At 47.3% G+C, this 26,822-nt stretch overlaps 1 protein-coding gene across 5 annotated transcripts in view; it reads right to left on the minus strand.

The window, feature by feature from the left end:
• LOC140385838 (protein spire homolog 1-like) overlaps positions 1-26,822 on the minus strand; it is a 310,369-nt gene that overhangs the window by 43,058 nt on the left and 240,489 nt on the right. For 3 of the 5 annotated variants that reach the window (XM_072468414.1, XM_072468416.1, XM_072468415.1), the window contains 3 exons: positions 24,501-24,591; positions 20,682-20,824; positions 7,660-7,797 (listed from right to left, as the gene is read on the minus strand). In XM_072468414.1, coding sequence (XP_072324515.1) covers positions 7,660-7,797; positions 20,682-20,824; positions 24,501-24,591 — 372 coding nt within the window. Of the gene's footprint in view, positions 1-7,659; positions 7,798-14,134; positions 14,309-20,681; positions 20,825-24,500; positions 24,592-26,822 lie in introns of all 5 variants that reach the window. The other 2 variants (XM_072468412.1, XM_072468413.1) reach the window with 1 other exon arrangement.

A 26,822-nucleotide genomic window follows, 5' to 3' on the forward strand; every position in this document is an offset into this window, starting at 1 on the left:
CCTACCTTTGGCCAAGGATTTTAACAACATTGTGGCTGTGGACCTTAAGATCTGGGATAAGGCAATTTTTCCGAAAGGCCAACTACCAAAAGTTGGTACAAAGGTGACACACTTGCCTGAAGGGTCTAGTCAATGGAAGGATGCAACTGTTATTAGAGCAGGGAAGGCCACTGGAAAGTATAAACATTGGTTGAATGTACAGCATTCAGGGGAGGGAGTTAAGACAATTGATTGGGAACACGAAGTTCAAAAATGGAGGTCACAGAAACGCAGTACATCGGTTAGTGAACAGATCCACAGGAAAAGGTCGAGAATTTTGAAAGGACATCCCACAGCAGATAGGAAAGTTCAAGCAGTAGCAGTATGGAACAAGTTACCAGGCGGGAGAGGGGACGTCGTTTATCAAGGTCTCGGAACATGAGTAAGACTCCTGTAACAGCCTCCTCGAACAGGCGCCGGAACGTGGCGACTAGGGGCTTTTCACAGTAACTTAATTTGAAGCCTACTTGTGACAATAAGCGATTTTCATTCATTCATTTACTAATAGAAGTAGAAGCCCACATGCACGTGAGATTTTGGTGGCTTCCAAAAAATTATATGAAAAGTTATCAAAGATGCTAAACAGCAAGAACTGCATAGTTGAGTGAATTTGGGGTATACACGGAATTACCGGATAGGGGACAAAGAGCTCTGTCCCACAGATAGATTTGCACGGAAAAGGTTCTTCCGGATGGAACTTATAAAGGCAAAGGCCAGGCTTGTGGCAAGGGGATTTGAAGAAAACTTAGAAGATCAGGATTTAAGGGTAGATTCACCTACAGCAGGAAAGGTTAATTTTAAAGATCTTCCTTTAGCCACAATGGTATGGGAATGCAATTCTATATTTATGAAAGCTGCCTTCTTGCAGGGGCATCAGTTCCAGAGAGACATTTTTCTCCGTCCTCCTAAAGAAGCAGCTAAAACAGAAGGGGTATTCTGGAAGTTGAACAAATGTGTATGTGGTTTAAATGTTGCATCTAGAGTCTGGTATTTTTCGGTAAGGTCAGTTTTATTAAAGTTAGGCTGTTACCAGTTGAAAGTAGATCCGGTAATGTTTTACTGGCACTATAAAGGGAACCTTTCTGGCATCTTTATGATGCATGTCAAATAATTTTTGTGGAGTGGGACTAGTGATTTTGAAGCTTTTGTAATCTTTGGTTTGAGGAAAGAATTCAGGGTCGGAAGTCAGGCTTCCGGTGCATTTAAATATATATTGGACTGGAAATCGGACAGACTAAGTTAGGGGCAATTTTACATCAGCAATCTTATTTGGAAAGCATCAGCCCAATAGCAATTAGTCGTGGCCAGGTTTTCACAAAAAGGTGCAAGGTTTCAAAGATGGAAAAAGAAAAACTGCAAAGTTTAATTGGGCAACTGAATTGGTTAGGTAGACAGACTAGACCGGACGTGAGTTTTGATGTCTTAGAGTGGAGTACAAAAATGAATGATCCCAAAGTGGAAGACATAATAAGAGCAAACAAAGCGTTTGGCCAAACTAAAAATGCAGGAGTATGTTTTGAGGTTCCCGGTTTTAGGTGACCTTAGGCACTTGAAATTCATAGTTTATAGTGATGCATCCTATGCAAATCAAGCACAGGAGGTTTTATAATTTTCCTCTTGGGGAACAATGGTAAATATTGTCCTCTTGTGTGGGAAACAAAGAAAATAAGGAAAGTGGTCGAAAGCACTTTGGCTGCTAAGACGTTAAGCTTTGTAGAGGCGGTGGATATGGCCTTTTATATATCTTAGATATTGAAAGATTTGGATATTGTTAATGAAGGGCGCCTGGTTCTGTGATTTTTTTTTCTTCCAAAAAAAAAAAAAAAAAAAAAAATTTGATAAAAAAAGAAGGGGGGAAATTGCGTGTGTGTTTTTGAGTTATTAAGTTTTGTTTTCACCTGAGGCTGTGGAAGTGAAATAAATGGTGTTTGGTGAAAAGGAACAGGACTTTTGACTCTTCATACGGTAACTAAAACGCATTAACAAATTATCCCAGTTCACTTGTTGGTCCCACCTTCAGGCTGTGTTTATACTTGGATCTAACGGCCCCCCCAAATCTGCAGAAATGAATAGCCAAAGTGACACCCGGACCAACGAAACCGCTACTCTCTCGGCCATTTCTATCACAATATAGATCATCAGAATGGTATTTTGGTGGTGTGAGTCAGTGGTTCTTTCTGTTGCAACATGTTGAAAAAGGATGCAGATATCCGAGAGTGCTCGGCCACGGTGCGGAAACACTCAGATGCTCTGGGCAATCGCAGGAGACTTTTAGGGAACCAAAATATTTTTAATTTCTAAGTTTGATGATGAGCATATGGAAAAGATACTAAATTCACGTGATGAGGATTTCTTCTATTCAAGCATTGATCTTTTTGGGGGTTTCTGGTTATCTTAGAGGAAATGACTAACTGAGTTTGGTGTCCAAAGTGGAAACATCTGGGCATCTCATTCGTAATCAGAAAATGAAACTGCTGACTGTTTTATTCCTGATTTGCAATAGAAAGTGGTCTCAGGCAGTAGAATCACAGAAACTCACCATTTTCTTTCAAGCAAGAAAATAGGCACTGGGTGCCAAGAGGGAGATTGATAATTCACAACGAGCAGCTTGGAGATCAGGGGATATCCCTGAAAATGACTTGGCCCATAGCCTGGTATGCCTTGGGATCGCAAGTGCACAGCTAAAGACTTCTTAAATGTTCTGAGGGTCTCTGCCTCCACCACCCTTTCAGGATGTGAGTTCCAAACTCCCACCACCCTCTGGGTAAAAAATCCTTTCCTCACATCCCCTCTAAACCTCCTGCCCCTCACCTTATAACCCCCTGGTCATTGATCTCTCCATCAAGGGGGAAGTTTGTTCCTGCCTACTCTATCTATGCCCCTCATCATTTTATACATCTCAATCATGTCCCCCCTCAGTCTCCTCTGCTCCAAGGGAAACATCCTCAGTCTATCCACTCTCTCTTCATAACTAAAACTCTCCAGCCCAGGCAACACACCAGTAAATCTCCTCTGCACCCTTTCCAGTGCTATCACATCCCTCCTATATCGTGGATTCCAGAACTGCACACAATACTCTCGCTGTGGCTTAACCAATGTTTTATACAGTTCCAGCATAACCTCCCTGCTCTTAAACTCTATGCCTCGGCTGATAAAGGCAAGTATACTATATGCCTTCTTAACCACTTTATCCACCGGCCCTGCTACATGGGGGATCGGTGTACATGCACACCAAGGTCCCCCTGATCCTCGATGCTTCCCAGGGTCTTGCCGTTCATCGTGTATTGCCTTTGATGGGCTGAATGGCTTCTTTCTGTGCTGTAGCTATAATGTCCCTGTAACAGTGGTGGGGGCCCAGACGGTGGGGTGACACCACCTTAGCATGTTTGCAGGACCCCAAGCTGCATTTTGGGCCTGTCTGACAACTAATTAGTTGCTGTCGGTGTACCCATCCCTGTAAAGGACAAAATCCCACCTCCATTCCCTCCCTAACAGCACAGTGGATGTACCCACACCGCATGGACTGCAGCGGTTCACAATGGCCACCACCACCTTCTCAAGGGCAATTAGGGATGGGCAATTAATGACCCCCACATCCTGCGATCGCGAGAATGGCACCACAACACTAAAATAAGGGGCTGGGGAGAATATAATGAAAGGGTTAATCAGGCTGTCCTGAAGTTTACTGAATACTCATCTCAGGTTGTGCTTCAGACCTTTCAGAGAACCTAAAGGATGGGCTTGGAATTTCATCCTCAAGGTGGGTAGTGGGAATCGGGAAAATTCCTGGCTCAGTCCCGTCCATCCCACCTCGGGAGGGACTGGCTGCAAGAACTGGATTTTCATAGTGGGGGGACAGGTAGGGGATACTAGCGAGCCAGATGACCTGTCACTGGGGCTGGTGGGTGCGACGACAGGCCGTTTAAAAGATCCCCTCAGTGCCTCGTCCCAGTTAAAATGAAAGCAGAAAGGATCTCACCTCTTGTAGAATCATAGAATCCCTACAATGCAGAAGGAGGCCATTCGGCCCATCGAGTATACACCGAGCCTCCGAAAGAGCACCCCATCACCTCACCCCATAACCCAGTAACCCCACCTAACATTTGAACACTAAGGGGCAATTTAGCATGGCCAATCCACCTAACCTGTACATCTTTGGACTGTGGGAGGAAACCGGAGCTCCTGGAGGAAAGCCCAGCAGACACGGGGAGAAAGTGCAAACTCCACACAGTCACAAGGCCATAATCAAACCCGGGTCCTTGGTGCTGTGAGGCAGCAGTGCTAACCACTGTGCCACCGTGCTACCTCACTCAAACTCCGATGACCTCTCATGTCCCAATGCCAAGCTAGATTTCCCCACCCAACCCCCATGACCATTCATGCCCCCTATACCAAGCTATGGCACGTCCATGCCCATTCATAGAATCATGACAATGCAGAATGAGGTCATTCGGCCCATCGAATCTGCACCGACCCTCTCAAAGAACACCCCACCTCGGCCCACAACCCACCCTCTCCCGGTTACCCAATGATCATACTACCTCAGGGGTGTTTGCGACTTCCAAAGATTCAAGGATTCCAGTCCACCCACAGAATTTCCCAAATCAGAAATCTGCATAAGCACTTAATTCTAATAAAGAAAATCCAGCAGACACATTACAGGACAAAGCAAGCCATGCAGCCCATCGTGTCTATGCCTGATCTTTGCTAGAGCCAATTACAGCTAATCCCCCGGCTTTTCAATCTCACAATATCCCTGTATCCTTACCTGCTTCAAATATTCACCAATTTTGCTTCAAAAGATGCCTCAACCACCCAGTCTATAAAACAATCCATGCACCTACAACTGAGAATGGATCCTTGAGGTCTCCGAAGGTGATGGTACAAAGGTGTAAAAGAAACCATTAATAGAAATGCTGGTTTCTTTTCTCGCATTTGCATAGATTGTTTTATCTAATACACAACATCATCAAATCAATGAACACTACAGTGACAGTAGGGTCTGTAAATAATGCTCTTTTAAAAAAGTCATTCATTGACAACATTAAATTTGTTCAGAACAATTCCTTTTTACAAAACCCCAATGAAAGGGTCAATCATCTGGATGCTTTAAAGTATCAATATCACTGGAGACCTGTTTCTTGCGTAAATACACATGTTTAAAATTTATTATTTCCTCACCAGTGGGCGCCACTGGCAAGGACGGCATTTGTTCCCCACCCCAAATTGCCCTTGAACTCAGCGGCTCACTTGGCCATTTTAGAGGGCAGTAAAGAATCATGGGTAAACAGCTGTCAGTCTGGAGTCACATGTAAGACAGACCAGGTAAGGAGAGCAGATTTCCTTAGAAGACATTAGTGAAGCAGATGGGTTTTTACCACAACAGTTTCATGGTTATTATTACTGAGAGGAGCTATTCTACCAGCTGCTATGGTAGGATTTGAACCATGTACCCAGAGCATTGACCTGAGCTTACCAGTCCACTGATATTACCACTACTCAACCATCTCCCCTTTTTCACATCATGAAATTGACAGCATAGATCAGAGAGCCAGAGCTTCAATCAACCAATGCTTTCTCTGGAGCTCAGACTAATAGATTTCTGGCTCTTGGCCAAGCCTCATTATGTATGCTGAGAGCCCACACATCCTCGCAATGAAGCTGGCCACATCAGGGGGACATGGTGCTATCCAAACCAGCCCGCACGTTTAAATGGTCCTCCCGAAAATCATAGTCCCAGGAAAGGGGTCAGAAGTCCCGGAATCACAGTGGCACAGTGGTTGGCACTGCTGCCTCGCGGCTCTGAGGACCCGGGTTCAATCCAGGCTGGGGTCGCTGTTCATGTGAAGTTTGCACATTCTCCCAGTGTCTGCGGGGGCCTCACCCCCACAACCCAAAAAAACATGTGTAGGGTAGGTGAATTGGCCATGCTAAATTGCCCCTTAATTGGAAATAAAAAAATTGGATACTCTAAATTTATATTAAAAAAAGTTCCCAGACACTATTTTTAAAGAGCTCCGATATCACCCTGACCAGGTGAAAATCCAGCCCAAAGAGTATATACAGCACACTCGCTCCATCTAGTCGCTTATGGCTCTCTGCTGAGCAATCTAGTCAGTTTCATTCCCTTGATACACCCCATCGCTCCACAAGTTTATTTCTTTCAAGTGCACATCCAATTTCCTTTTGAAACCTTTCATTGCCTCTGCTCCCACCACCTTGCAGGCACTGAGTTCCAGGTCATTACCACTCGCTGCCTAAACATGTTCTTCCTCACATGTCCTCCCCATCTCTTGCCAAAAAGCTTTCCAACCAGTGAATTGAGCCTCAATCCATCCCTTGGCCTACTTGCAGTACCGGCCGTGGCCACTGCTCCTGCTGGCATTGCCAGTGTGCAGAGCTGCTGGCCTCTGATTGGCTGGCAGCTTTGTGAGACAGGCCCTTCACCTGGAGCCTCATACTAATTAAAGGGCCACTGTCTGAAAATTAAAGTTGGTGGGGCAGCTAAGCAGAGGTGAACATTCATGCTGGGCTGTGGGGAGCCAGCTCTCAGAATACGGCCCAACACAAAGTCTCTGTGTGTGAGATTCTAACTCAGTCAAAACCAATCCACTTACATGGTGTTACAATCAGGCCCTGAATAGTCCTACTTTGAAATGAATTGGAATCCCAGTCTTGATGGACATTGCTTTTCTAGCTTGATTGATTGCTTGTTTCAAGATAGTCATTGACTGAACTATTCAGCGGCGCCATTGCTGGTGGAACTGTGGTGATGTGAGCCCCTAAAATGGTGCAATTACTGACCAAAACTGATGAGCAAGGGGACCAAGTGAGATTGTTCTTCTTGCACCATCAAGATGCGATCAAAGAATGAGATTGCATCGCAAGATGCAGTGAGTCAGGCATTTGTTTTTCACACAGAGGGTGGTGAGTGTCTGGAATAAGCTGCCAGAGGCAGTAGTAGAGGCGGGTACAATTCTGTCTTTTAAAAAACATTTAGAGTTATATGAGTAAGATGGGTATAGAATATGGGCCAAATGCGGGCTAGCTTAGTATTAAAAACTGGGCGGCATGGACAAGCTGGGCTGAAGGGTTTGTTTCCATGCTGTAACCTTCTACGACTCCATGACTCTCTTGGGAAATTAAGATTGATTGGTGGGGACGAACAGTAATCTGCAGCAACCTCCCCGATTTAATGTTCTCCTTATTTCCACATGCTGATAAGTTAGAATTTGCTGCTGACCATTTTGGTGCTTCTTTAAACATGAATGCTGTGAGCAGTCATGACCCAAAATTGGAATGACCCAAAATCGGCTTTGGGCCTCAGACTTTCATAGACAATGGACTATTTTGTGTGGGCACAACAGTTCCCTAACCAATATGGTGTAAGGTGCATACCCATCAAAGAGTGCACGCCATATTTGAACATTCAGACCCGTTTCCCACCTTAAAACTGGCTCTGCGCAATCCAGTTTCAAGGTTGTGGTGTCTATAGATGGATTATTTGATTTACCCCCTCCAGTGTTTGAAGAGGGGAATGGAATAAGGGAGAAAAGTGCAAAAAGTTGTTAAAACTTGCCAACCTAGTTGTAACAAATTTCCCCAAAGGACTAAACAAACCTTTCCCTTCTTAAGGGCAGTGTAGACATCTTTGTATTGCTGGTACTTCTCCAATTCCGCTTTCACTAAGACCTGTCGAATGTGCATCACTTCCTCCACAGTCAGTGCCAGGCACTCCACAGGGTAACAGAACTCCTCCTGGAACACACAATGACTATATTAGCTGCTAACCATTCGCGGTTTCCTTTAACATTCCAGTATCCAGTTAGTACATCAATTTGTATTTATTTTTGGAGCGGAAATCATCCGAAATAAGATCAAGAAAGGCGGGTAATGAATACACGGGCACTACTCATTGCCTCAGAGGGGAACATGCACATAAATGCAAAAGGGACATTCAGAAACCTAGGCATATACGTCTACCCAGGAGCAGCTGGATATGTCAAAGGTTTTCCAACTTTCAACATGGAGTTTGAGCACAATATCTGCTACCTTCCCATGCCCTGTTGGTGTGCCTTAATAATGGAGGTGCCACAGTAAGACAGGCCTCTGTAATGCTGACACACTAAAGGATAAATCGTATTTTAGAAATACGACGTCCATTTTATTCTGGAGCTGGCAGGTCAGAACCACAATAATGAGACTGTGAAACTTTTAGCTATGCTCTTCGTTATTCTAATTAAGTTTTTTTTGACTCAATGCTGGACGTTTTTATTTAAATATCCACGCTGCACTAGATCAAAATCCTTTGGAAAAATAACATTTTGGATGGAATCTGTCTCGTCACATCTATCAATTATACAGTTGCATGAATCCAAGGCAGAATTAAATAGAATTTCACCAATTTTAATTAGTACTGTTTACAGCTTTCTCTGGTTCCTAACCAACAGATACACAGCAAAAACCTATATTTATATAATGCCTTGAATGTAACGAAAATGTCCCATGCCGCTTCACAGGAATATTTTAAAATAAAGCATTATATCAAGCCACATAAGGAGATGTTTGGTCAGATGACCAAAATACTTGGTCAATGTAGGCTTTGAGAAGTGTCTTAACAGAGGAAAGCAAGGTAGAGATGTGTGTGTAAGGGGGATGGAACAGAGCTTGAGGCGTTGCCATGAAAAAAGCAACAATTAACCAAGGGCTCCCCAAGCACCTAGATAATTCAAAAAAGATGCGAAGCTTGAACATATTCCTATTGTTTGCAAAGAACTGGGCCCTATGTGTGAATGCTTCTAATCAAGCATAAATAAGACCATAAGACATAGGAGCAGAATTAGGCCATTCACCCCATCGAGTCTGCTCCGCCATTCAATCATGGCTGATATTTTTCTCATCCCCATTCTCCTGCCTTCTCCCCATAACCCCTGATTCCCTTCTTGACCCAAAACCTTTCTATCTCTGCCTTAAAAGACACTCAGTGATTTGGCCTCCACAGTCTTCTGCGGCACAGAGTTCCACAGATTCACCACCTTCTGGCTGAAGAAATTCCTCCTCATCTCTGTTTTAAAGGATCGTCCCTTTAGTCTGAGATTGTGTCCTCTGCTTCTAGGTTTTCCTACAAGTGGAAACATCCTCTCCACGTCCACTCTATCCAGGCCTCGCAGTATCCTGTATGTTTCAATAAGATCCCCCCTCATCCTTCTAAACCCCAATGAGTACAGACCCAAAGTCCTCAATCGTTCCTCCTGCGACAAGTTATTCATTCCAGGGATCATTCTTGTGAACCTCCTCTGGACCCTTTCCAAGGCCAGCACATCCTTCCTGAGATACGGGGCCCAAAACTGCTCACAATACTCCAAATGGGGTCTGACCAGAGCCTTATGCAGCCTCAGAAGTACATCCCTGGTCTTGTATTCTAGCCCTCGTGACATGAATGCTAACATTGCATTTGCCTTCTTAACTGCTGACCTCACCTGCACATTAACCTTAAGAGAATCGTGAACAAGGACTCCCAAGTCCCTTTGTGCTTCTGATTTCCTAAGCATTTCCCCATTTAGAAAATAGTCTATGCCTCCATTTCTCCTTCCAAAGTGCATAAACCTCACACTTTTCCACATTGTATTACATCTGCCACTTCTTTGCCCACTCTCCTAGCCTGCCCAAGTCCTTCTGCAGCCCGCCAACATCCTCAATACTACCTGCCCCTCTACGGATCTTTGTATCATCTGCAAACTTAGCAACAGTGCCTTTAGTTCCTTCCTCCATTGTGAAAAGTTGTGGTCCCAGCACTGACACCCGAGGTACACCACTAGTCACCGGCTGCCATCCTGAAAAAGACCCCTTTATCCCCACTCTCTGCCTTCTGCCAGTCAGTCAATCCTCTACCCATGCCAGGATCTCACCCTTAATACCATGGGCTCTTAACTTATTTAACAGTCTCCTATGCGACACCTTATCAAAGGCCTTCTGGAAATCTAAATAAATCACGTCCACTGCTTCTCCTTTGTCTAGCTTCCTTGTTACTTCCTCAAAGAACTCTTAACAGATTTGTCAGACGTGAACTCCCCTTGCTGACTCAGTCCTAATTTATCATGCACTTCCAAGTAATCCGCGATCTCATCTTTTATAATGGACTCTAAAATCTTACCAATGACCGAAGTCAGGCTAACCGGCCTATAATTTCCCACCTCCTGCCTCCCTCCCTTCTTAAAACAGTGGTGTTACATTAGCCGCTTTCCAGTCCTCTGGGACCCTTCCTGCCTCCAGTGATTCCTGAAAGGTCACCACCAATATCTCCACAATCTCCTAAGCTATCACATTTAGAACCCTGGGATGTAGTCCATCCGGTCCAGGTGATTTGAATCACATTGCAAGCTCAACTGATTATCTGAAAGCACCATCAACTTGCCAACCAATCAGCAACTTTTTCCCCTGCAGTGTAAATTGTGGTGATTGTTTGAAATTTGGCATTCTTGTGTTTGTCCTGATGAGTGCAAGATGAAAAACTTCTCTCTTTGCAGCATTATTCTCATTCCACTTTCCGAATTTTATTCTTCAATAAAAAATTCCCCCCCCCAATATAGCAAAATTCCTTATAAAACCCGGGAACAATTAACATTATCCAGCATTTCTGGTGAGGGAGGGGTCGATTGCTGAGCCTGGAATCAGCAAATGGAAGGGGTTGGAAGTGGGGTGGAAGGAAGGGGAAGATGAAGGAATGAAGATATAGCAAATTTTTACAAGTAAAACCTCTGCCCAGTTCTATATGAAAAAAGGCAATTTATACTTGATTCGCCCCCTGTCGTGGGTGAGGAACTCTGCATTTACAATGCTTCTTGCCTGGTGATTTAAAAATAAAACCTCCTCCTATTTTCCCTCTTGAATGGGTCTGGGATCTCCTCCAGTCAATAGAACCAGATCCAAAGGTGATCGCTGCTTTTTCTTAGTCAGTCAAATATGGAAAATAGCACTTCCTCTCTGTTCATCAAAAGCTTGCTAGCCTCGTTAGGTATTTCATCACATGACCTCTTGCTGCCAATTATCCCACCCTTAAGCTCCTGCTATTGGTCTCCTGCTTCCTGCACAATCAAAAGTGAAGAGGCTCCTTATTACCTGATTGCATGAGTATTGATGCTCGGTCAAGAGGCTTTTTTTTAGGCCTTTTGGCTGAGAGCAAGTGTTAGATCAAGCCCAAGATGAGGTTTAATTCCTTTTCTTATCAGCTTGGATCTAGTGTACCTCTTGTGGAGTCCATGAATTGAATTCACTTTGAATTGGTTTGTGGAGCAAGCCCTGTCCACTCTGCAAATTGGCTTTGTAACCTTAAGGATAGGATTTTAAAAAATTAACCCTGTGCCCATTACTCGTATAACTAGTAAATGGAAATGTTCAATGGAAATTGAATGTTTATAATGCCTTTATGATTTTGCTCCTGATTGCTCTTGCAGTGTTTGGGCAATTAATCTTTAGCTTGGGGAAATGCTGAAGGGTTGACAACCCCAGCTCATCACCCCTCTGTAATCTACAACTTTGGCCTGCCCAACTGAGGGAGTCAGGCAGATTTAGCCGAGTCCTGTGAGGTGCCCATGTAGCCAACATAGATTGTTTGTATCCACCTTTCTTCAAATAGGTTTGTACGTTTGTTGGACAGGGAAATAAAAACAGGTCTTTTGTGTTTCTGTCAAAAACTGTGGCCAGGATTCTCCAATCTCCCTGTGGCGGGGTTCCTCAGCGGCAAGCTGGTTCGCCACTGGATGCTGGCGGACTCTTCCTGTCCCACAGGAGTCGATGGTGATTGACATTCCTAGCCCATGCTGTCATTGGGGAACCCACAGCTATGGTGACCAGAAGATCCCGCTGGTGGGAAGGGCTGGGATTTCTCACCCTTTGTCTTCAATTTTAGCCTGGGGGCGGTTTCTGTGTCGGGGTGGGAGAGCCGAGCTGCGGAGGGGTGGTTACCGCTATTGTGAGATTGGGAAACACAATCTTCTGGGTGTCCTTAACGCCCAGCACAGTTTATAAAAATAATAATAATCTTTATTGTCACAAGTATTGTTACAGCAACACTGCAATGAAGTTACTGTGAAAAGCCCCTAGTGGCCACATTCCGGCGCCTGTTCGGGTACACGGAGGGAGAATTCAGAATGTCCAATTCACCTAACAGCACGTCTTTCGGGACTTGTGGGTGGAAATCAGAGCACCCGGAGGAAACCCACGCAGACACGGGGAGAACATGCAGACTCCGCACAGTGACCCAAGTCAGGAATCGAACCTGGGACCCTGGTGCTGTGAAGCAACAGTGCTAACCACTGTGCTACTGTGCCCACCCTGCACTGCCGGCTTGCTTTAATCTTTTTTTCTCTGCCAGGTTTCCATCTGATTCACAGGCTAGAAGCCTTTTAGGTGGGAGGTCTGAAATAAGAAAGAAAGAAAATTTTCCTTTATATTAAACTCTCCATGACTACTGCACATCTCTAAGGAATTTGTAGTCAATCAAGTACTTTTGAAGTGTAGTTTGTTTTGTAATATAAGAAAAGTGGCAGTCAATTTATGCACCGTAAGCTCCCGTTAACAGAAATGTGCTAATAACTAGATAAGTTGTTTTCAAATGGTGTCATTTGAGAGACAAATATTGGCCAGGACAGCAATCTTATCTCCCCTGCTCTTCTTTGAGATAATGCCATAGGATATTTTACGTTCACCAAAGAGATGGCCTTGGTTAACATCTCTACTGAAAGATGGCATATGTGGTGGTGTGGCATTCCTTCAGGATTGCACCAAAACCTAGAGTGGGACTTGAACCCAGACTGATTCACAAGCTCGAAGCCAACAAGAGCAGTTGGTGTACTGGGGAAGCGAGATCATGGAAGGGTCTGGATCATTCTGTGAGGTGGAGATAGGTGGTGGGAAATTGTAGATGATACAAAAGGGTAGTGAACAGGCAGATTGTGAGGGGGGTTTAATGCATAGCCTGATTGGCCAAGAGGAATCACTCTTGTTCCTCGTGGCCCACAGGCCGTGCTATAAATACAATTACCTCAAAGATTCAGCACTTTCTCACCTTATTTAAGCTGGAAAGTTTCCCAAGGACAGGGAAAAGTGGCCACCTCAGGTTATGAATACAATGACTTTTTATAATATTTAAACAACCAACCCACCTCTTGCATGCAGAAACCACGTTGTCTGCCCCTTACCCTACATCCCAATTAGAACCAGAAGTAGTTCAGTTTGAGGCAGATTTGGTTCATTTTAATCTCTGACACAGTCTCAACCCACTGTTTTTGGAATCTAAGATGCAACCTTTTGGCTCCAATTTGCCATGTTCGTCTCACCTACCATTAAAAATAAAACCACGGCAAAGAAATCTATTCCATAAAAGGTCATTCAAATATTCCACGCTCAGAAACGCACAGGATTGTGAAGAAACAGACAGAAAAACATTGCTAATGATTTCATACAAAGTGCTCATGCATCATTTCCTCAATATGATTAGTGTTGAACTTCTTTAACTGTTAACAGGAGGGTGAGGAATCAAGTTTCAGATTCTGAATGTGGCTGTAAGTCTCAAAACATTGAGGCCTTAACAATTCAACACTTAACCGGTGAGAGTTAAAGAGCTCAGGTCTCTTTCCCTGAACTCTGCATTATATTTCATGCAAAGAGAGTGAAATTTAAATAAATCTTTTCAAATCACCCTTTCACCAGGGAGAACATTATTGAATTAATAAAATCCGGGAATCAGGGATCCATCACCTTTGTTACAATTCCAATTTATTACAAAACCCAAGCTGCGGTGTTGACTATGGTAAGGGTGTAGTTAGTGGTTAGGTACATTTCTTGGCCTACTAGAGTGCATGGCGCAAGTGAAAAATGGTTGATATGACCTAAACCGCTCACCGTCTCACCCTCCTAAAAGTTAAAACAGCAAAGAAAAAAATAAAATCATTGTCAATCAGAAATGATTGGGTCATCAAAGCAGACAGCAACAATCTAGTAATGCAATCTGGCATTGCTCTTGGTAGGGAAGCGGGAATGATTCGGTTTATTTTTCTTTCAAAAGGATTATTTCAGAGAGGACAATATGGCAAACCTTTGGTGTTTTCCACCTGTTGATTAAGACTCCCTCACACAGAAAATACACAGCCCCCGCCAAACCAAACATGGCGGCTTCCAGCGGATAATAACTGAGCATGGAGACGGTTTGCATAGTTGGGATTAACAGTTGGAGGTTCATCCGAGGTAATAAAGTGTTTAGCCTGGACACCTGGACAACAGATAGATGGTTATGATGGCAAATTGCATGGGGATTCTCTGTCAGAACCGCAAACAAACCACAATTCCTATTTCTAAGCAATACCGTACATTGTGATAGCAACACAGATTTGTGACAACCTTTGCACTGTTTCTTAACAGCGCATACCCATTTGGTTTGAAACCTTCAGACAGACACCATAAGAACATCCAGTGAATTAACAGAAATTGGCCCATTTTTCAGGATTGTTCCAACCTTATTTGGAAGTGTTGCAGATTCAAGACCCACACCAAGACCCGGTCACGTCACTGTCGATTTAGTAGATTTTTAATCTCCCTCAATTTACACCAGCAAAATATGAACATATTGATGTTGATTTTGACTCTGAAGTCAATGGAAATGAATTATATGTTAGATCTCCTCAAGATTGTGCAGAACAAATGAAAACTAGTTGATTCCCTCATTCAATATCTCGGATTTGTCTGCGGTACATACTCGTGTGACTCGGCCAACATTGTCTACCTCATACGCTGTAGGAAAGGATGTCCTGAGACGTGGTACATTGGTGAGACCATGTAGACGCTGCGACAATGGATGAATGGACATTGCGCAGCAATCGCCAGGCAGGAATGTTCCCTTCCTGTCGGGGAACACTTCAGCAGTCAAGGGCATTCAGCCTCTGATCTTCAGGTAAGCGTTCTCCAAGGCAGCCTTCAGGACACGCGACAACGCAGAATCGCCGAGCAGAAACTGATAGCCAAGTTCCGCACGCATGAGTACGGCCTCAACCGGGGCCTTGGATTCATGTTGCATTACATTCACCGCCCACCAACTGGCCTGGGCTTGCAACATCCTATCAACTGTCCTGGCTTGAGACAATTCACACCTCTTTAACCTGTGATTATCCCTCTCCCCAGTCACACCGTCTGGACCTGTAAAGACTTAATTATCGGCAAAGACTGGCATTCAAAGTATCATCTTGCATCACTGAATTTGTCTATATATGTGTTTGTGAAACCCACCTCTCCATTCACCTGAGGAAGGAGCTGCACCCTGAAAGCTAGTGACTTGAAACAAATCAGTTGGACTTGAACCTGGTGTTGTAAGACTTCTTACTGTGCTCACCCCAGTCCAACGCCGGCATCTCCACATCATGATAAAAACTGAATGGGGCAGAGACCATTTGACACCATTGCAACACAATGGAAATACATCCCTTGGAAATTTGCTGAAAGATTTGTTTTAACAACGTGCTCACGTTTAGAAACAGCTTGGGCGTAAACTAACCAAACGGGAAGAGAGTCCCGTATTGAGCCCGTTTAGACGAGTGTTTCCTGGCACTTGCAGTGCCGTGAAACACCACGCTAACTATCGGGACTCTGGTTCTATCTGGGATCTCAGCGGGGAACGCCCCGCTGAGGCTGCACTTAGTCCCGTTTCTCGCATCGAGAAGCTCCATTCGCTGGAACTCCTCAGTGCAGCAGGAGATCGGGACACCAGTTTTAAACGGCATCCTATCTTGACTGCACCACCCACCACGATGCGACCCCCGAGCCTCCCGAAGCCACAACTCACCGAGAGGGAGCCCTCGCCACCGCCCCCCACACATCCCACTGTACCGATGAAGGGCACCATAGGGCCCGATCTCTGGTATGGGAAAAATGTCAGCTTGCTACCTTGGCACTGCCAGGGTGCCAGGTTGACAGTGCCAAGGTGCCACCAGCAGTGCCAGGGTGCCACCCTGCCCAGAGGGAAAGCACCTGGGGGCTTACGATGCCCTGGGAGACCCCCACGATGCCGTTCCATCTGGTGCCCATTTGTGGAGACCAGCACTTAACGGCGCTTGCCCGAAGTCTTCAAGGTGCAGGGGTAGATCATGGGAGAGCATATTACAGTTAGACTAGCTGTCTCACTCTAATATGCAGATTTGCAAAATAGTGATCCCGCCCACGGTGGGCAGGATTCAAATTGCGACAATTCGCGAGACCGCTCTATATCTCCGTGAGGCGTGGTGAGCAGGTAGATCCCGGGAGAGAGATCTCACTCCATCAACCGGCCACGTTGCCTTTCAGGTGCGAAGCTGCTGGTAGATCGAGCTCTTGTTTCAATTCCTGAGATTAAGTGTTGACGCAGGCTTCCACATAGCAAAACTGGCACCGCCCCTGGACCGATTCAGCGAACGTGCAGGGTTAGCACCAGCGCCATGTGGAACACAATGAGAAATTTTGCGGGATTCACCAGGTCCGTGATTGACACTCGGGAGGCTGATAAACTGTAGCCGCGTATACTTCACTCCCCACACACACTGTCCCAGCCAACAAGATGTCACTGGTTGCACTGGAGCGCACCCATCCCCCTGATGGGTCGGCTGGGGCCAGAGGGCAGTAGGGTGCCTTGGGGAGACATCCATAAGATCTGTACCCCTATGTTCACAGAGGGCAGTCAGCGGCGTGTGCAGCTTAATAATAATCTTTATTAGCATCACACGTAGGCTTACATTAACATTGCAATGAAGTTACTGTGAAAATCCCCTGGTCGCCACATTCCGGCGCCTGTTCGGGTACACAGAGGGAGAATTCAGAAGGTCCAATTAACCTAACATCACGTCTTTCGGGACTTGTGGGAGGAAACCGGAGCGCCCGGAGGAGACCAATGCAGACACGGCGAGAATGTGCAGCTATCTTGCAGGCTGCGACAATGGTGTTCCATGCCCGTCCAACCCGACCCCACGGCACACCCCCTGGCTAATCACACTACTCCCCCACCCTGGCAGAAGCCAACTGGCAAACAGTACAACGGTCAGCAAACCTTGGCGATGTTGGACACTTTCCCTACCCGCGCTCTCTCTCCCTCAGCAGCCACGGCGCCTGGTTCACGATTTGTAAGAGCACAGATTAACCTCGCCGTCGGGAATTTTCTCCAGTGGAGGCGGAGCTTCGCGGAGGCCCCGGAGAATACCGGCCAAGGTTTTTAAGATTATTTTGTTTTGGGACTGTCTCTCTACTTGAGAGTAAAATGGTAGAAGGAAGGGGGGGGGGGGGTCATGTAATCTGCTGCAAGTTCTGCCTGGCAACAGCTTGGGTATCATTGTAATTAAAGGATAAAGGGTGGGCTGCTTTGTTTTACTGGAAAGAAGGTGAAAAATGTTTATACCTGTAAACAATGGAAAGAGATCTGTGCAGACTCTGGGTAGATGGTTCAGGGCCAGATCATTACCGAGGCACGTAGCTGAAGTGAAGAAGTTTCTCGCGTGGGAAATCTTCCAACCTCCCAACCCCAGAAGCAGATCCTAGACCGCCACAGGGGTGGGTGGTGTGGTTGGCCTGCCAGAGTAAAAGGCCTAGCTTGGTTCGCTGGGTCTTCATTCCAGATATTTAGCCCTAAGGCCTCATCCTCTACACCCCCCATGACCCCTCATACGCCCCCATGGCTCCGGTGTGCCAATTCATGCCCACGCACATTCTCATGCCTCCTCAAACCTCCATACCTTTTCATGTCCCCCACCTATCCCAATTCCTTATTACCCATTGGGCCCCCTCATAACCCCACACCACCTCCAGAGACACTCACCTAGTAACTACCATAGGCAGACTTCAGCAGTCATGTGGAGATTCTTTTAAAAGTCTAACAATCTCATACCCATTCATAGCTTTTAAATCTTAGATGTTCAATTTGTTGTGCAGCCAACTTCTATTCAACCCCCACATCAAAGACATCTAACCCTTCAATAGCCTCTTTGAATTGTCAATCAAACCATGAACTCAGAACCCCCCACGGTGATAATAGAGTTTTTGAAACCCAGGCAAGCATTCACAATGACATATCTTGGGAAATGTCAACAAAGAACTCTATTGAAATTGTACGAACAGAGAGCAATCCTTTTTACTAACCTATGCCACATGGCTTGTCAATCAAAGCAGTCCAACAAGCAGTGTTTTTAAATTCTCATTGACAACCTAAACCTGCTCATTTTTGCCATTTAAGGGGCAATTTAGCGTGGCCAATCCACCTACCCTGGACATCTTTGGGTTGTGGGAGGTGAGACCCCCACAGACATGGGAAGAATGTGCAAATTCCACTGAGACAGTGACCTGGGGCCAGAATCGAACCCGGGTTCTCGGCATCGTGAGGCAGCAGTGCTAACCACTGCATCACCGTGCCCACCACTGCATCACCGTGCCCCCCATAACCTAAGCCTGTTTTATTAAGATTAAAGGCTGGGGGGTTAAAAGAAATTCAGGTGGCACTAAACAGACCATCTCTATCCTCCAGAAGCTTGTACGTCTACTGTATCAATTCAGAACTCCCACACTGCAGGTTAAGTCCTTGAACTAGCAAAATGAAGTCTTTGAACTCAGCACTAAGCACTAAGTTCAAACGGCCCAGCTGAGTTTGGTTTTTCACCTGGGTGAATCACTCCCTGCCTCCTTCCCCTGGCAGTAAAAATTGGATCTATTGGAAATGGGGATGGGACTTCTGCATCTGGGTCCTGCCCACCATTTTTAAAGGTCCAAGAAAATACAGTTCTTAGACTCTAAACCCCTCACAGGAGGGGCGGGATTCTCTGACCCTGAGGCTAAGTGTTGCCTCCAGGAGCAGCGATCCTGAGCCCTACAGGGGGCCAGCAGGACACTGGAACGACTCACGCAGCTCCGGCTGCCAATACCGGTGTCAAACGGGCACCGCGGGTCTGCACATGCGTGCTGCGGCCGGCGCAAATCCGCGCATGCGCGCTAGCTTCCTTCTCCGCACCAGCCCCGACGCAACATGGCGGAGAGCTGCAGGGGCCCCGGCGCGGAGTAAAAGAGGCCCCCATCAGAAGAAGCTGGCCCGTTGATCGGTAGGCTCCGATCGCGGGCCAGGCCACAGTTGAGGCCTCCCCCCCCCCCCCCCCCCCCCACCGACCGACGCCAAAAACGGCGCGAATCAGTCCGGCATCGTGCCGCCCCAAAGGTGCGGAATTCTCTGCATCTTGTGGGGCCGAGCCCTCACCTTGAGGGGCTAGGCCCGCGCCGGACTGAGTTCCGCCCCGCCAGCTGGCGGGAAAGGCCTTTGGTGCCCCGCCAGCTGGTGCGGAAATGACTTTTCCGTGCGGCGCATGCGCGGGAGCGTCAGCGGCCGCTCACGGCATCCCCGCGCATGCGCAGTGGAGGGGGTCTCTTCCGCCTCCGCCATAGTGGAGACCATGGCGAGGGCGGAAGGAAAAGAGTGCCCCCACGGCACAGGCCCGCCCGTGGATCGGTGGGCCCCGATCGCGGGCCAGGCCACCGTGGGGGCATCCCCCGGGGCCAGATCGTCCCGCGCCCCCCCCCCAGGACCCCGGAGCCCGCCCGTTCGAAAGGCGGTTCTATCCACGCCGGCTGGCGTGGGTTGACAGCGGCGGGACTTCGGCCCATCGCGGACCAGAGAATCGCCGGGGGATTTCTGCCGACCAGCGCGGCGCGATTCCCGCCCCCGGCGAATCTCCGGTGGTGGAGAATTCGGGACACGGCGGGGGCGGGATTCACGCCGGCCCCCCGCGACCGGTGGGGGGTCGGAGAATCGCGCCCGAGGTTTCTGGAATTTCAGGTTTTACAAACAATTATTTAAGTTGCCTATTTAATTCCAAGATAGAATGGAGTTGGGGCTCTAGTAGATAGCAAATTATCATTTTACCTGGATAAAAGACCTGTGTGAGTCATGTTGCCATGGAGATGGGTCTTGAGAGGGGAAGACGCCATAACAAGACCTAGCAGTGTCGGCTTATGGACTTTTCACTGAACCTAACAGAAACAAGTCAATCTGCAAGAGTCAGAGAGAGGGGGAGCAGATAGATACAGGCAGCGAATCCTGAACCTCAGGCAGAGAAAATACTGTCATTATTGACCACGCAGAAGGTGTTTGGAAGCTCATGCTCAGATTAAAGAGGGTACGTTTGTGAGGATTTAAACAAGGCTGGAAGATACGCCTAGCTTTGGCAAGAGGGAAGAATCTCCAGGGCAACCCTCACGGTGGAGGTGTGTCCTGGAATTAGAAGGTACCAAAAGGATGCAGGTCCACAGGAGCAGAGGATAGCATTGGTCTGGTTCTGAGAGAATAACGTGTCCATTTAAGGGACAGGATAAAGTTTAACCATGGCATGGCATTGATAGTTGTGTTAAAAGTCAATCTTTTGTAGTTTAAAATTCAATCACTAAACAGTGATTATTAAATGTTGTTTTAAGAGTTTGTTTGGTACAGTAAAAGTCTTAAGACTTGAAATGTTGTGATCCTTTCAGACAGTCACAAGAAATTCAGATCTCTTCTTTTTTAAGTTATTGGTAGCTGCGCGGATTGTACCAATCTTCACAAATAGAGGGAAGCGCTGTGGGAATTTGAGCACAACCTTTCATAATGTTGTACTTACCAGAGACTTGGAACTCTGCCGTGACGGAGGAAGAAATTGGCGCACGTTGGTTGGCGTTTCCTTCTCAATGGAGTGCCGTCTCTGGGGTTGCTTCCTTCGTTCAGGCTGTGGAGTCGAGGAGATGGGCAGGAACATTGGAGGGGCTGTGGACATAAATATGAGCATAAAAATGGATATACCATCCTTCACTGTGGGTTAAATGAATGAGTCCTAACCAAAATAACAGGGACTCAACAAGAGAACCTATTCAACAAGAGGACCTAATGCGGTCATATGGGTTAGGTGCACTTGGCCCCTCAAGCCTGCTCCACCATTCAATATCATAGCTGATCATCTACCTCAACTCCACTTTCTTGCCCTATGCCCATAATCCCTCGATTTCCTTGGTGCCCAAAAATCTGAAGAAGCTCAGTCCTGAATATGGTCAGCTACGCAGGATCCCCAGGCCTCTCAAGAATTGCAAAAATTCATAACCTTTGTGAAGAAATTTCTCCTCATCTCAGTCCTAAATGGACAACACTCCACCCTGAGAGCATGTCCCCTGGTATCATGACCGGTACAGGCCTGGAGGGCCAAAGGGCCTGTTCCTGTGCTGTATTGTTCTTTGTTCTTTGGTTCAAGACTCTCCAGCCAGAGGGAACTACCCTCTAAGCACCTAACTCTATCAATTCCTGTCAAAATTTGTCATTTGGTCACATGTTCCTTAATTGGACAATGCAACAAATTCTTGATCTCATCCCGAAAAGCATTCTGCCGGACGAGTGCTGTTCCTGAGGTGCAGTTTCCACAGTTGAAGAGCAAGGGAGATACAGGAAACAAATACTTTTCTCCATCCATCCCTCAAACAATCTTTACGATATGTTATCTGGGTTATGAGAAAGAACTTGCATTTATTTAGCACCTATCACAACTGTCGGATATCCCAGAGCACATTGTGTCCAATCAAGCGTAATCATCTTTTGTGATGTAAGAAAGGTGGAAGCCAATTTGTGCACAGCAAGCTCCCATTTACAGCCTTGAGGTAAATGATAGGGCTTGAGGGGCCGAATGGCCTGTGCCTGTTTCTGGTTTCCTAAATAAAATTGATTTCCTAACTTTAGTTAAAGTCAATGCTAACAGAACTCACCGTGGTCAACCAAAATACATTCCTGACAGTAGCTCCATGTTTCTATTTGCCAGTAGTTGCCAAGTTCCAGATTTCTATTAGAAGAATGAGGGGGTGACCTGATTGAAACATAGGGGACTTGATCGGTTGGATACAAGGAGGATTTTTCCCCTTGTGGAGGAGACTGGAATCAATTCAACAAGAGGTTTCATTTTTAAGTAAGAAGTCTTACAACACCAGGTTAAAGTCCAACAGGTTTGTTTCGATGTCACTAGCTTTCGGAGCACTGCTCCTTCCTCAGCAGCGCTCCGAAAGCTAGTGACATCGAAACAAACCTGTTGGACTTTAACCTGGTGTTGTAAGACTTCTTAAAGTGCTCACCCCAGTCCAACGCCGGCATCTCCACATCATTTTTAAGAAGGAGATGAGGGAGAACCTTGTTCCTCCCAGAGGGTTGTTGGTTTGTGGAATTCTTTTCCCCAGAGAGCGGAAGCCGGGTCATTGAATTTATTTAAGGCTGAGTTGCACAGATTTTTGATAAACAAGAGAGTCCAAGGCTATGGGTGCAGATAGGAAAGTGAGGTTGGTGTAAACGATCCCCCTTTATTTGTTATTTATGGAAGTGATGTCCATAAATAACAAATAACTGAGACAGAAAAACAAGTGTCTAAAGAAGTGGAGGATGGGACACTCTGAATCTGTAATGTGGTGCTCAACTGATCTTATCAACTTTTAAGGACTGGCATGAAGTTTGGTTGCAGTAATTGAAGTTTAAGTGACCTTTAACTCCTAGGTTGTGGCTATCTTGATTCCAAGCCCATAATGTGATGCAGCTGTGCTATTGTTAAAGGAAGTGAATGGACAGAAACCTGGAAGACGGTGTTCTACAAGACCTTAAACTAATAAAACTAAAGTTATTGTTAAACTTGTAACAAAGGCGCCATATGGGCTGGTCGCTTGGGAACTGAGTACCAAGTAAACATCTTGGCCGGGACTCTCCCTTCGGGGGACTAAGTCCCCACGCTGGCGGGAAAACTGGTGCCAACGACTCTGGCGTCAATGGCCCCCCCCCCAAGGTGAGGAATTCTCACCTTTCCAGGGGGCTAGGTGGATGGCGGACGGGTTTGCACCGCTCCAGCGGGCGCGAGTTTGCGCATGCGTGGAACATCCGGCATGATCTCGCGCATGCGCAGACTGGCCGGCGTAATTTCGCGCATGCGCGGGGGTTCGCCTCTCCCTGCTGGCCCGCAGGAAATATGGCGGAGCCCGGAGGAAAGAAGGCCCCCCACGGAACAAGCCCGCCCACAGATTGGTGGACCCCGATGGCACCGTGGGGGCCTCCCCCAGGGTCGAATTCCCCCGCGGCCCCCCCCCCTCCCCGAGGACTGCCCCCGCATACTCACCTGCCAGGTCCCGCTGTGCGTGAGTGAGTAATTCACGCCGGCGGGACTGGCCAAAAATGGACGGCCACTCGGCCCATCAGGGCCCAGAGAGCTGCCGGGTGGGGCGGGGCGCTGTCAACGGCCCCTGACCGGCGTGGCAAGAATCCCGCCGCCGCCCGAAAAACGGCACCGGAAAATAGGGCAGCCGGCGTTGGGGCGGGATTCACGCCTCCCCACCCCCAGGGATTCTCCGACCCGGCTCCGGTCGGAGAATCCCGGCCCTTGTGTGCAATCAATAACTTGCTAGTCTTGAGTTGTTGATACCCGGAGTAAACCTCTGAACCAGAAGGGGGGATAAGAAGTTTAAAAATGCATCATTTTATTAAGTTACAGTTGAGACTGCAATCCGATCATCCATGATGTTACCAAATGGAGCAGGATTGAAAGACCAAATGGCCTATTCCTGCTTCTAAGTCCAGGGTTCCTACTACAGATACCTCCCTGGATCCAGGGGCCTGCCTGAGAAGCCTCCAGAATCAGCAAGCCCCACCCATGTCCAGTCCCATCATCAAACATCCCCCGCTCCACCAGTCTCTGACCCCAACAGGAGGCCCCCAATCCACCGCCCAACACCATCACCATCAGGCCCCTTTCCAGATGCGGCCCCCATTCCCCTTCCTCATGCTGCCAACCCTCCTATTCTGCTTCCCTACCACAACCCCCCCCTCTCAGGTCTCTAACCACCCTCCCTGGGATCAGCAGTCCACCCGAATGCCTTCCCCACCTGCAGTCAACTCCTCCTCCTTTTCCCCGGTTGGACCCGGATTGCACCCTGCCCGTGCCCCTCAAGCACAGACTCACCTGCTGCTCCAACCATTGCCCACCAGCCCCCTGCCTGGCTGGTAATCCCAGTCCATCAATCTGGCTGGTCTTCCGGCAAGGAAAACAAACTGGGAGCCATTACAGACACACTGTTGAGTTAAATCTCCACAGCATGTGTGAGGGAATCATGAATTCCGGGTTTGTGAGCTTGCTAATATGGAATTGTCTACCGTGATTCTATGGGCCGGATGTTTTGGCCGTTCCTGCCAGTGGGATGTTTCCTGTCCTGTCAATGGCGACCGCGCACCCCCACCCCCCCATCCACCCCCCTCCCCCCGGGTGCTGTGGGTTCCCCGGGAGCGGAGGGTGCGATCAATGGGAAACCCCGTTGACAATGCGGAATGGTGGGCTGCCTCCAGCGTCACAGCACACATCGCAGGGATGGGGATGGACAATTTGACCCAGTGTGTGTGTTTGTGTGTGCTTGTAAATAGATTCCCCCGTACTTACTCTTTTTGCCATTCGGAGTCTCTGGGGAGCTGTCTTCCACCTTAAATGTTGACGCACTTGAACTGCTCCTCAACATCTTAATTCTCTCCTCCTGACAAAAAGATCAAACATCATCAGACCAAACAAAGAAATAAGAGCGGAACATTGTACTGGCGGAACCCCAAGCTGCAAAGCACTGTTATTTTCACTCCGATACGGTTTGTGTGTGAATTGTGACAGTTGATTCACAGATTGTACGCTGCGTGTGGGCTGCTTGTTAAACTGTTCACAGGGAGGTCCCGCTAACTAGTGTCTTCCTTTTCCAGCATTTGGTCTGTAGACCTGCAGGTTGCGGAATTGCAGCTGCCTATCCAGACATCTTCAAAATTAGTTGAGGGTTTCTCCCTCTATTACTCTTTCAGACAGTGACTCCTCTGAGTGAAAAGATGTTCCCTCATCCCCCCCTTACTCATCCTTCTACCAATCACTTTAAATCTATTCTGCCGACCTCTCCGCTGAGGTGAATAGGTCCTTCCCGTCCACTCTATCCATTCTCCTCATAATTTTGCACATCTCGATCCAATCTCCCCTCAGCCTCCTCTGGCCCAAGGAGAACAACACCAGCCTATCCAATCTTTCCTCATCGCCGCAATTTTCCAGTCCTGACAACATGCTCGCAAATCTCTGACAACTAACGTTTTCGTTATCAACCTTGGCAGAGGGAGCCACACTCCTCAGGTTTGAGGTCGACTTAAAATTCCACACCCAGCAATGGAATAAAACAGCCTGGTCCAGCTTACAATGATACTCTGTATCCTAACTCCATCCACTTGGTTTCGCTCCGAAATCCTTAAAACCCTTGACTAACAAAAACTTACCAATCTCAGAGAAGGAGGCCGTGCGGTGCAGTGGGTAGTCTCCATACCTCGGATCCAGAAGCTCGGGGTTCAATTCCCACTCCAGGGGTGCGTTTTTCCAGCCTCGCCCACCCTGGGGACCGTCTGGTCCCTCGGAATTTCCCACAGTGGGTCCCACCGCAACGGGGCGGGAGATTTGCGAGTGGCTCCTATTTCTGCTGCTGCAACGTTACTGGAAAAGTTCAACCTTACGTTGCTCGGAGATGACTCCTGACCTTCTGGCCCTCTCACGGAGCAAGATCAAGGTTTTTCACCACATTTTTAACATTCTGAAATGGATCATTTTCAGGGGTTAGGGTGTTTTCCCAATGGCAGCTCCCTGGAGGGTCTGCTATGTTGTACCTTTGGCATCAACTACACATGCAATACTCCACAAGATCAGGTGGTGTGGCTTTTAGCACTGAGGAGGTTGAGCCAATTGCTTTTGTGCCCTGGCTTTGATGATGGCTCCATCCTCCCAAATCCTTTTTGCCTGCAATTCTTGGTGGTGACGTATTGATTCAAGATTGAGGATTTGAGATAACTCAAGGTACTGAGGCAGTCCATGTCCATATGCAGAAAGACCTGGACAACATTCAGGCTTCGGCTGATCCGTGACAAGTAACATCTGTCCGACACAAGGGTCAGGGAATGACCATCTCCAACAAGAGAGATTCCAACCCTTTCACATTCAGTAACATTACACCATCACTGTATTCCCCACTATCAGCCTCCTGGGGATTACCATTGACCAGAAACTTAATTGGACCATCCATATAAATATTGAGGCTGAGTGGTGAGTAACTCACCTCCTGACTCTCAAATCCTGTCCATCATCTACAAGGCACAAGTCAGGAGTGGGTTGGAATACTCCCCACTTGCCTGGATGGGTGCAGCTCCAACAACACTCAAGAAGCTCAACACCATCCAGGGCAAAACAGCCCGCTTGATTGGCACCCGATCCATAAATATCCACTCCCTCCACCACTGATGTACAATAGCAGCAGCGTATACAATACAATCCAAGGCTCCTTCATCAACACCTTCCTAATCTGCGACCCCTACCAACTAGAAAAACAAGCACACACACATAGGAACGTCACCACCTGGAAGTTCCCATTATCTTGGAAATATGTTACTGTTCCCTCACTGTCGCTGGGTCAAAATCCTGGAATTCCCTCCCTAACAGCACTGCGGATGTACCTACACCACATGGATTGCAGTGGTTCAAGAAGGCAGCTCACCATCGCTTTCTCAAGGGCCATTAAGGATGGATAATAAATGTTGGCCGAGCCAGCGACGTCCACATCCCAGAAATAAATAATGGGCCGCAATTTCCTCGGAGCGGCAATCAGAAGTGATTGCCACTCCATATGACTCACCTGTGCTAAACGCTAAAGCGCCTGCCTCGCCCGACCTTCCTGACTCAGGCCAGGTGTGATTCATG

This window comes from Scyliorhinus torazame, chromosome 11, assembly GCF_047496885.1.
Source record: "Scyliorhinus torazame isolate Kashiwa2021f chromosome 11, sScyTor2.1, whole genome shotgun sequence".
Taxonomy (NCBI): domain Eukaryota; kingdom Metazoa; phylum Chordata; class Chondrichthyes; order Carcharhiniformes; family Scyliorhinidae; genus Scyliorhinus; species Scyliorhinus torazame.